The sequence below is a fragment of the Neltuma alba genome, unplaced genomic scaffold (genome assembly GCF_004799145.2).
Source record: "Neltuma alba isolate B1F8T4 unplaced genomic scaffold, ASM479914v2 tig00012133_pilon, whole genome shotgun sequence".
Lineage (NCBI taxonomy): Eukaryota > Viridiplantae > Streptophyta > Magnoliopsida > Fabales > Fabaceae > Neltuma > Neltuma alba.
The window spans coordinates 14,519-25,870 of record NW_021636684.1 but is presented as its reverse complement, the minus strand read 5'-3'; the positions used below and the strand labels follow the sequence as shown (position 1 = coordinate 25,870).

Genomic DNA, 11,352 nt, shown 5'->3' with positions numbered 1-11,352 from the left:
TCAAAATTGACTTCTATAAAACGGAATGTCAACATGAAATTTGGTTTTGCAAATGAAATAAAAGTTCCTTTTAAACCGGGTTTTGAAAATTAATAAACACACCCAAAAAGATGGAAATACATTCAATTGAAAAAAGAAGGGGGGAAAAAATGAAAAACCTTCTTGTTATCTCATTGTCTTCACTGTTCTTCGTGATGTTATTCTTCATGAAGTGGTAGATTTGTTAGACTCGCTATCTTTTTAAATATAATATACTGTCTAGAAGTAATGAACTTACTGCTCCTCTTTGTCACTCAGTTTCTGACAATTCACTATTTACAAACATAATCACCACGGAATCTGACAATCTTGCCTACTTCAATTCACATCCTTTACATCCCTTTACAAGCTTCAAACTTCCAAGGATCTAAAACGAGAATAACTAGCTCTGACACATGATGATTTGATGATACAAGGACAACCTAAATCTAAAGATATGACCATCTTCATCAGAATGTAAATTCCTCAGGCAGCCCTGGATACATCTTTGACAGAAATGTCTTGTACTTTCTTTTAAGATCTCCACCTGAAAAAGGGTACCAGATACATTATTGAAAATCATTTGTATTGCCAATGAAATACGAAAGAGAGGGTCAGATTCTCAAGAAAAAAGAATGTGTATATAAGGGCAAGGAAGAGACAAGCGGATACCTTTAGTATGGAATGGCGGGACATCTTTAGAAAGAGTCGATTCCACCAGCTTCACAAGATCTTTACCTGCTAAGTCAGCAAAAGATAATGAGAATTCTGAACGTAGAGATCATTGTTAACCTAGAATGAGCACCATGGAAGAAGAAAGGGTAAAGGAAATTGAAGGTCCGGGTTAGCAAAATAGTCTTAAGAGGTTGAATACTTCCCTTCTCCATTCTCCTTAATTCAAACATAACCTTATCCTTATGGATTCGCTTATTAAATTTGAGGCAGCTCAGCTCCCCAGGATAAGGTGCATGAAGGATTTTTTACTTTTTGAGCAATACTTTAAAATCCAAATATTAAAAACTTCTCTTAAGAGGCCACTCTTTTTACACTGAAATAAATTAGTCATAACTTTGTAAAAAAAAAAAAGCAAATTGAAATTTGTTTTAAAATATGAAAAAGGCAGGAGAGTACTAATCAGAATGCATCAATCGATTCCTTATTTGCATAATTGGCAAAGGAGGTCTATTATTACAGTGGCCATGTTTCAGTATATTGATATTCGAAAAATTGTCCTCTAGATGTTTCCATACTTACCAGAAAGAGTCTTTTCCCCCTTGTTGACATTAATCAGGTAGGCAGATATTTGATTGTCTTTCAGCTGTAGGATAGATAGAAAATACATGATAATGAAAAATAGCAGATTGTAAAGAAGTGAAAAAGCAACTATTATTTCAGTCACAACATACTGAAACATAAAATAGAAGAACAAGGTTCAGTTCATGACCTTGGCTAGAAGGGCCTTTGCGAGCTCCAGCGGATCAATACATGAAGGAGCGTGGCTGAATGAAGGCACAAATTTCCCATTTTGATAACCGGTTACCAAATGATAAGCAGCTTGACCAGGAGATAGCTTTGAAACAGAAGGGATGCATTCAGAACTGCTTCAATAGACAAATCACAGATGAAGAAACAGAGGGAACTAAAAATAATAAGAACAAGGGTCATCTTCTGAACTGTAAAGGAGAATAGTAAAACTCCAATTAAAACTTAATATTAGGAAGCACATAGTAAACCTGTTGTCTTTGAAATGATCATTGTGTACAGATGTTATTGAATACAGGTGTTTAATTGTGCTTGACCATCTAAATTAGTCATCAGTTCAAGCTGTGCCATTTAAGAGAATTACACTTGCCGAATAAGAATATATATAATATGCAGTTATAGTACAATGCAGTCATGGGCCACAAAATATTTATGCATGATAAACATTGTGCAAAACAGAACCAGATATCATCGCAGTGCATGCGTTTCTACACTCAAGGTTAGATTACCTATCAGAAGAAACAAGGACAATAGCAGCAGGCAGTTTAAATATATTAGATCCACCAGTATTTCCAGTCTGAAATAAAGGTGCAACACTCTGGGGAGAAAGAATTATGCCAGCATCAGTGGAGATCAAAAAGTTTGCAAGCTTTGAATTGTCTCTTCTGATGCAAATAGTACAAAAACATAATCTCCAGAAACTAGGATCCTGAAATTTGAAACATCCAGTTATTTAAAAGAAAACTTCTATTGAGATCTTGTCATAAGTCAACAAACAATTACCTTCCTGGTAGAGGAATGCCTCCTCTTGCAGATATCACAGGTTCAGACAAAGCAAATAGTGCTTTCTTGATCGCACTGGCATCTGAGAAAGCTTTATCACATAGAATTATGGATGATCTCTCAATATCTGCAGCTACAAATCCATTATTTGACTGATATTCCACACTAATAGCCTTCATCAAAGAAGAACTGCGTAGTCAAAATCAATCATCTCCCCATAGAATCAAATACATCATAGTCCAATGTCTCGAACAAAGGATTCAGCAAATAGAAAAGTAAAACCCATGGCCAGCTTTCTGTAAGAGAACACTGTCAAAAGTAGTCTCACGAACCATTTCAGAAGCACCGTAACATCCAAGAATGACTGCATCATTGATTTCATAGTAGTTTTTATTCGTAACATCATGCTCTTAAAACAGTGGGCCCTGGCTGCAACTTCTGATTAGAGGAAAGAAGTTTCTCTTCTTGAAATTCATTTACCAGGCCCGTTAAAGCATACATAAAATTAAGTCATTGACTCATTGGTGGGAAAAAGTAGCAGCACTTTGTTTGATGAAGATCTTATCTTATTATCAGCTCTTAGCAGAAAACTTTGATTTCAATTCAGTTTTTCCAAAGCTTGATGAAGAACTAAGAAAAGTATACTCAGGTAAGGCCAGCAAACTCATTTTTTAAAAAACTTGGTGTAGAATTGTTTTTTTTGGTGAGAAGTTGGTGTGGAATTTAATTTCACATATTTTGTGTTCAGATTGTTTCTAGGATAACGAGAACAAATGTTACAGTTCAGAGTCAGCAGATTAGTTGCTTTTTTGGACATATTAACTATGCATAAGACGGGGAAAAAAATAAACCCAAAAAGAACTAGGGAACTAAACTTTTCAGCTAACTCATGAATAATACAACGATATGCGCCATAATATCATTTTAGAATAAATGTCATATGATAACATATTCTTCTTGTGAACGATGAAAACAAACAAAGCGATTCCGCCAGTTATGCCTGAACCCCAATAATTTCTCTCTTTCTTTTTCAGGGAAAAAATCCCCATAGTTATTATGTCAACAACGTAAATCATTGAGCGAATCTAATTAGCATAATTGAAGGAATTGACAAAATAATAACGTTTTTCAATTATAGTATAAAAGACCTTATCTTGAACTATTAGCTCATACATGTAATTAGCAGTCCAGTCATATCCTTGTCCCTTCCATAGAAGAAAAATTTCCCAGCCTCCTTTCAAGTTTTCAACCCGTTTATCCTCTCTTGATCTAACATTCTCATATTTATTGGGATATTCTATGTTATTACACATTTTAGGCAAACTTTTCTAGGAATCAAGCATACACATACAAAACTGGAAACAGTTCCACCCTAACACCCCCCCAAAAAAATAATCCAAAAAAAAAAAAAAAGATAATCAAGCAATAATCTGCGCTACAAACCCACACCCAACATGAAAGTTGAGGCAATCACCAAAAGCTCCTACAGGCTAAGTTGAAAATTTACTACATGCTAACACAGCATATGAAACATCACCACTGAAGATTGAAACATGTATAGTCTGAATATCTTGTATATGCCATATATACCTTATAGATGTGGCTACATAAACAGTCAATGGACAAGAATCATGTGAAACTGATCGAGTGTGAGTCTCATAGAGAATATTAGAAAGTGACAGTATTGCCGAAGGACTATCACTTATCACTCGAACCTTTGCATCACAGTCTGGTGATGAACCAATAGCTCCATCATGAACAAATATATTAGGGACAGATGACAGGTGATTCGCCACCTGACATAAAGAGTTTAATACATAAAAGTTAAAAAAATTATATTGCATGCACGAATTATCTTTAGCAAATGAAGTAATGAACCACTCTGCTTCTTCATGAATGGCACTAATATCCACACCATTGAAATATCATTAGGCTAGAGAGATTTTTGCAGGGCCCACACACTGTTTATCTATTTATCTTTTCAATTTACTCCTCTTCCCAGTTTTACTTGGTATCCAAAGAGGGGAGCGGAAATTCTTTTCCGCTCCCTATTTTACTGACATAATTCTCATTTCACATCTCAAAAAATCCTAAGCATAATTTAAATTTAGCGAAACAGTTGGACACAAAATATAACATGAACAGAACATTTTAGCAAAATATATATGTAAGAAAGATCTGAATGCTTCCCCAAGTTTAGATCATACCAGTTTAAGAAGCTTGCCAAACTGCGCCTTTGAGATTTTTGATGCTTCACCAATAACATTTCCTCTCATATGTAGCGGGCATCCAGATAAGGGATCTAATAGATAAATAAAAACAATAAGTTCGATAACAATGTGTAGGAAAGAAGTAATTAAGATCAGAAAGGAATAAATTTCGTCTTACCAGCAATGATTGCACCATGTTGCCTTAGTTCAGATGGGTTTAAGTTAGGTAAAGCTTTTCCCATTACAGCTACACCTTTCAAAGCCAGAGCCCAGTTAAGACCACTAGAAAATCCTGTGTTGTCCCTGTGTTAAAAGAAACATTAGAAAAATACAAAATTTTACATTAAAAATTGAGAATGAGAAATATATCTTCTGATTTAAGTGAGATAGTTTATTCTTGAATTTCTTCAAAAGTTTAAATTGTTGTACCACCGTACAAATTTACATTTTTTTCCCTTAGACTGAGGTAAAGATATTAGTCTCACTTATTTGATAGTAATAAATATTTCCTTTGGCTTATTAGCAGATGAAGTTATGCGCAACAATTATAAACTAGAAGCTACATTAGGAAACCATAATTTCTCAGAAGTTAAAACTTCTAAACAGCGATGCAGATCCATATAAGGTGAGCTTCTAGCGTAGTTGTATACAAGTAATATTGCCTTGAAATGCTTGGCAGTTAGCATTTGCAGCCACTTTGTCATTTACAATCCCCTCCAAACAACTAAGTTAGATATTTGTGCATAGCTGAATGTTGAATGCTAGCTTGAATTTCCTTGCTGTGAAGAATGAAAGAGAATGATAATTAAATGATTTTATTGCTACTAATGTATTTTTTTTATCCATTAAAAAAAAAACTACTGATTATAATCATAGCAAAAACTGACTGTTAAGCAAGAAGGGTGAGCACAACAAACGGGTAATCAGCCTAACGATGACAAAATATACAACAGTTGGAACAGTCAAATCCCTTTCAATCTAAGAAGCATTAATATTAACACAGATAAGCCTTGAACACTGCAACACAGCAAGGCATATTAGTATTCAAACGCAATTTGAAGTATCGTGTCATGTTCGATACAAGTGTTATATACATATGAAACACAATATATTTCCGTTTTGAATTATTGATTCTTCATAGCTGTCGACGCAGCACTTGAAACAGATTGAAGACCCAAAGAAAATATCAAAAAGGTAAAATTACAACCTAGCAGTAGTGTCTCTTTCTGCTTCATCCTTGGCTTTTGGTGGTGACACTGCATTCTGCAAAAGTCAAAAAATTTAGATGATATAATCCTAATGTTTGGAGGAAGAATGGATAAAAGACTGACAGATTTTATTCTGCATAAATACTGGAACAATGGAATTTAGGATGGTGGACACTTTTGTGGGATTCCAGCCGGGAAGCCACATTATTGAACATTGATAATTACTAATTAGCAGTTTGTTTGCTGTGGATAGATGAAAGTCTGGACATTGGTGTTGAGCCATTGTTGAGCACAAAATGTAGGGGATTTAGCAATTAAGGGCAGTTAATATGATCTGAATCGCCGGCGCATGCAAAAGGCTCTTAAAATTTCTGGGTCAGCATAAAAAAGTGTAGTTTGGCGAATGATGCAGGATTGCAAGAGAAATTTTGCAAGTTGAATTCGTGGAGGAACGTTGTTCGCTACTCTGCCACTGTTAGCATTAATTCAGACATTGCAGTTACACCAACGAAAGTCATAAGGAGATGAACAAACTGTCGTGAAATAATTGTGGGATTGGCTTAGCATTAATCAGAGGCTACAGAGCCCATAGAAAAAGCTGTATGCAATCATTCAATAAAAAGAAGTGAAATTGGTTCCAGTATGAATGCGGAAACAGTTTTGTATATTGCCGTGGTGTTGATCAAATCAATGAATGGTGGTGGATTAAATAAAAAGCCACCAACTTAGCTACTCAGCAGCACTAGTAATTAGTTTCCTTCAAACAAAATCATTTTCACGATAAGATTACGCGGGTATAAATTCAGCAAGTCAGGCCGATGATGAAGATTTCAGCTCGAAATCTCAAATTCCAAGTTAAAACCAGGATTCGACATTAACAAGTAAACAAATAACGGATTCACACGATAATTCAGCATTTCCAGCTCCAAAGAAAGAACTAGTAAAATGAAAATCCCATAAACAGAATAGGCACAAAAAATTGGACACTTGCGATAACGAGGAAATGCACGCGTGAGAAAGAGCAGAGTAACTGACCCGTCGGGACGAGAGCAAGAAAGGGAAAAGCGGACTTGAACTTGAGGAGCGAGTGAATGAGGCTTGGAGTCGATTTAGAAAAAGGTTCCTCATTTGTATCAACTACGAGTGGCTTTCCGGTTTCAGGGATGTAGTAACTGAACCAATGCGCTCAAGCGCCAAAAATCGTATTTTTCCACAATAACATTAATCGCTTCCTTTGAACTCCCAGTGAAGAATATAAGCGTGAGATTATGTTTTTTTTTTTTTACCAGAATAAGCGTGAGATTATGTTTGAACTCTGTGTAAAGAATGTAATCGATGCGTGAGGTAGTAGCCGGAAAAAAAAAAAGAATGTAATAACTATCACTTGAATAAGCTTAAAAAATATTTTAAATTGTTTTAAAGTTTTCAATCAAAGTCTGTCTTTGCAAATGATGGTAGCTTCATATTTCTGATATCACGTTTACTTCTTTTTTCCCCGTTGAGCTTAAACAAAGGGGCTTCCAATGGAATGTACATCTGATTCTGGCCAAACATATTATGCAGGCTCACACATACAGAGGATAACAATCAACAGTATGCCAAATACTTGCTTAATTGACGCCTCTGATCATTATGATGGCTCAGAAACTAGTAGTCAAAAGTGTCTGCTGAGAAAAGACTCGACAATACACTATCTCCCAAATTTGTTATCAGTCAATGGACCAATCAATTTTCGAACTCTGTAGGCCACAAAACAATGTCAAATTTCAAAAGTCAACATGCCATTATTGAAAACTAGGAAGTATTATCTGTAGGAGGTGGAAGGATAGTATGATTGATTGAATGGTAATATTATTGTACAGCTAATCATTATTGACTTAATGGCTACAAAAATTAATGAAGCAAGTTTATTATTTCCTCTTATTATTTTAAAGATTTAGTTGTGGAAAAAATACAGTAACGTTGGGCTCGTTTGCGGATAGAGTATAATAATATTTAGTTTTTCAATCATGATTTATAGAATACGAGATTAATATGTGAGAGAAATTTTATCTCGATTTACGTGAAACTTGCTTATAAGTGATTTTAATCGTGATGGCAAACAAGATCATTATATGGTTGATATAACTAATACAACTTAATCAGATGAAACAAATTATTGTTGTTCTCACAAGACTAAATGTTGTTGTTGTTTTGTATGTGTTTCAACTTGGACTGCTAAATGCTTTTTATTCACGTAATTTAAGTTCTAGAGCTAAACTAGTTAAAATACATAAAAGCTCATTCATTCAGACGTCATTTGACAACAAAAAAGCATATATTTTAAGAAACTTACAATATTACCTCATGTCCTATAATATCAATTATATCATAGATAGTATGATACCAAAAAAAAAAAATTAATTCATAACATACCTTCGTGTTTAACTCGTCTTTATTCTGTATAGCAATTGAAGGTTTTTTCTGAAGATATAAAAAGGATGTGCTTTAAAATCCCACAAGTTTTGAGTGGTATGATATGAGTTACCACTCTAAACATGTCATTTTATCTGGTATTATAAATTGAGTCATATTGGATGTCAACTAGCATCTAAATTATTAGAATTAATTAAAATTACAGTATCCCAAATAGCCTTCTGAAATAATGCTGATTGTTTCCTCCAATCACTATGACTTGCAAGTCAGAAATGTCCGCTGTAACAGATTCCACATTCCAACGCCTCCCAAACTTGTTTTCTACATAAGAAGCAGCTTGTGAACCCTAAAATTAAGTGCTAAAACCAAAAAAGATCATGTCTTTGTTCTTTAAAATCTTCTTCTTACTTCTCATATGCTCTTGCAATGCAGAATCCCAAGAACCCTTGGGTAATTTCTGCAATGAAAACACAAACATAACAGCCGGGAGCAAACTATCTGCTAACATTGATCAACTATTAGCAGAGTTAGTGCCTGAAACTCCCTCAAGTGGCTTCGTTTCTGCCTCCTTTGGTAAAGAACAAGACCAAATTCATGGTCTGTCTCAATGTAGGCAAGATGTGAGCAAAGAAGACTGCTCTATTTGCATACAAGACGCGGCAAAAGAGATCAGAAAGAAATGTCCAGACCAAGCTGATTCAAGAATTTGGTATGATTACTGCTTTTTAAGGTATAGTAATCAGAGTTTTGTAGGAAAAGTTGATACATCTTTTGGTATAATTTATTGGAACCTCGAGAATGTGAGTGATCCTGAAGCTTTCAATAAAGAACTGAGATCTCTGATGGATGAGATTAAAGCAGAAGCTGTTATGGCAAAAAACAAAGGGCTGGGAAAAGGGAAGACCGAGCTGTCTTCTTTTGTGACACTTTATGCTTTAGTTCAATGTACAGGAGACTTGTCTGATTTATCTTGCGCTCAGTGTTTGGCTATAGCAGAGAACAACTTCGGCACATTTTGCAGCAATAGTAAAGGGTGTAGAGTGTTGTATAGTTCTTGTTACGTCCGATATGAGCTTTATCCTTTTTTCTTCCCTCTTGATACTAACATCACAGAGCTCAACAACACTGAGATGGCCATTGTTTATCCGTGACTGTTTCAGTGTGATGGCTCTAAAAAGGAATGATTGGCAATAAAGATAATTTTATATATATTTGTGGCACTGGAGGCTACTGCATATTGTTAAGCAGTTGAATTTGAATTTTTATCCTGTTTTGAACAAAGATTCGACCTCAACACATGAAGGATATTCGATAACCTTTAGTACCACTAAACTACCGGCTTAACCTTGGTGCCAATTTACAATAAATAATTGAAATAATAACCATTTCACTATTTTTCAGGGCCGTTACATTTGTTTCATTCTTCGTTGTCTTATTATTTTATCAGTTTCAACATGAAAATCTTGACAATCTCAAAAACAAATGTAGATATTGTGAGTTATGTTGTTTATCAGTTCATTTGAATTGTCTTCTCAAGAAGTATTATACAGTCGGATTCTAAGAGAATCAATCCAGATAAATATGTCATGGTGGAAGCTAATTCCACTTGCATTTGCCATCGGATTAATGAAGGCTTTTCAGCTCATTTGAAGGTGCAATCAAAACACCCATTTAATTAGCATATTAGTCGGCATATAAACTGTAATTCTAATACATCTTCAAAAGCATGTAGTCACTAGTTTCTTTGTTCGATTTTTTTAATTTTAAAACTAAAATTTGAAAATGGAGTCTAATAGATATTTAGACATAGAAATTTTGTTGCTTTTGGAACGAACATGGACGTTGTTGGGTGTGTTTGGATTGATATTGGGTAAAAGTGACTTCTAATTTAACTAATTTTTATAACTGAAATTAGAATAAAAATCAGTTAGTATAATGTGATTTATATTTAGATAGGTGCTTATAAAAAACCAGTTGAAAAAGTTGAAAGTTGTTTAGATGATTAATAAAAAAATTAGTTTAGTTGTAAAATGACTCAAAAGGGTATGAACTTTATTGAATAGTAGTGTTTGAAATTTAATGTTTTTAATACGATAATAGTTTAAAAAAATACATAAAATTATTATGATAAAATATAATTAATTTATTTGTGAAATTATAAAATAAAAATATTTGTTACAGAGAAAAATTTGAAAACACATTGTAGATAATTAATTAAATATATACAATTAACAAACATGAATATAAATTAATTCATTTGGTCTGAATAAAAGCTCATTATGCTAATGAAGGAGATGAGGTAAAGAGAAAAACGTGAGGGTATATCTGGATTGGTATATTTTTAATGCTCTTTTTTAATGATTACCATTTGAAACTGTAATTTAAAATGGAAAAAGTCAAATTTTCTTCTATTGAATTCAACTGAGGTTAAAAGCCACAAGTTGATCAAGTTTTTAACTCCAACCAAACAACTATTTGTGTCCAACTCAGTTGCAAATTTCAGTTTCACATTTTCTTTCTTAGAGCTTTTGCCGTTTCCAACGCAATCCAAATTTGTCAGTGAAATGTTTTGCCCCATCACTGTCATCTTCACGCCTTCACATTTCTCCTTCTTTCTCCTCCTTGGTTCTTTTTTGTTTTTGATCGGTTCTCCTCCCCCACTTAAAATAATATTTTCTGGTGAAATTTTTTTTCATTTTTCTAAAACATATTTAGTCTTATATTTTATAAATATATATAGAGATGTAAACAATTAATTAATATATTTTTATACATTATTTATTATGTTGGCAAAGAAAACTATTAACAAATTTATTATTTCGGTCCTTAATATAGGACCTAATTGGTGCTCCCTCAATAATAATAAGTAGATGAGAGAGGAAGGAAATTAAAAAACATGCTTAGGGTGTCTAAAAAAATATCATATTAACTAATTTAACTAGCATTTTTAATCTACTCAAATTAATTAATTAGATCTTACATTAAAGACAGTAGAATAACTTCAAATAAAAATATAAATTAAAATATATTTTTTAATGTAATTATCATATTAACTTATGTCTTTTTTAGTAATTTGTACATAAAAAAGTGTTTCTGATAGTAATTATCCAACCACTCTCTCTTTATTAGAATCATTTTTACACAAAATCTATTCTTCTAAAATTTATTCTCAAAATCTATTCTTCTAAAATCTATTCTCCTGAAACTATTTTTCAAACTATGAGTTGGTTCTATCG

General features: G+C 33.4%; 2 protein-coding genes and 1 long non-coding RNA gene across 3 annotated transcripts; 1 reads left to right on the top strand and 2 right to left on the bottom strand.

The window, feature by feature from the left end:
• Nucleotides 1-418: 418 nt before the first annotated feature.
• On the bottom strand, nucleotides 419-1,304 carry LOC114723321 (uncharacterized). Its single transcript, XR_003738227.1, has 3 exons — nucleotides 1,273-1,304; nucleotides 691-756; nucleotides 419-565 (listed from the first exon to the last, which is right to left on the bottom strand). It is a non-coding gene; the product is annotated as an uncharacterized LOC114723321 (long non-coding RNA).
• Nucleotides 489-6,937, bottom strand: LOC114723323 (uncharacterized). Its single transcript, XM_028909518.1, has 10 exons — nucleotides 6,737-6,937; nucleotides 5,701-5,756; nucleotides 4,672-4,796; nucleotides 4,491-4,585; nucleotides 3,874-4,079; nucleotides 2,284-2,472; nucleotides 1,463-1,616; nucleotides 1,273-1,336; nucleotides 691-756; nucleotides 489-565 (listed from the first exon to the last, which is right to left on the bottom strand). Exons 1-10 carry the CDS (start codon nucleotides 6,827-6,829, stop codon nucleotides 489-491), a joined length of 1,125 nt encoding a protein of 374 aa, XP_028765351.1. The 5' UTR covers nucleotides 6,830-6,937.
• Nucleotides 6,938-8,493: 1,556 nt separating this feature from the next.
• On the top strand, nucleotides 8,494-9,267 carry LOC114723319 (cysteine-rich repeat secretory protein 55-like). Its single transcript, XM_028909514.1, has one exon. It carries the CDS (start codon nucleotides 8,494-8,496, stop codon nucleotides 9,265-9,267), a length of 774 nt encoding a protein of 257 aa, XP_028765347.1.
• The last annotated feature ends 2,085 nt before the right edge of the window (nucleotides 9,268-11,352 follow it).

Bases quoted from the DNA above. Each gene is read 5' to 3' on its own strand.
- LOC114723319 (XM_028909514.1), top strand. From the start codon at position 8,494: ATGTCTTTGTTCTTTAAAATCTTCTTCTTACTTCTCATATGCTCTTGC.
- LOC114723323 (XM_028909518.1), bottom strand. From the start codon at position 6,829: ATGAGGAACCTTTTTCTAAATCGACTCCAAGCCTCATTCACTCGCTCC. The intron at 1,617-2,283 runs GTAATTGTTTGT...CTATTGAAGCAG, and splicing joins GGCATTCCTCTACCAGGAAG to TTCTGAATGCATCCCTTCTG. The intron at 757-1,272 runs GTAAGTATGGAA...CTGACTTAGCAG, and splicing joins GGGGGAAAAGACTCTTTCTG to GTAAAGATCTTGTGAAGCTG.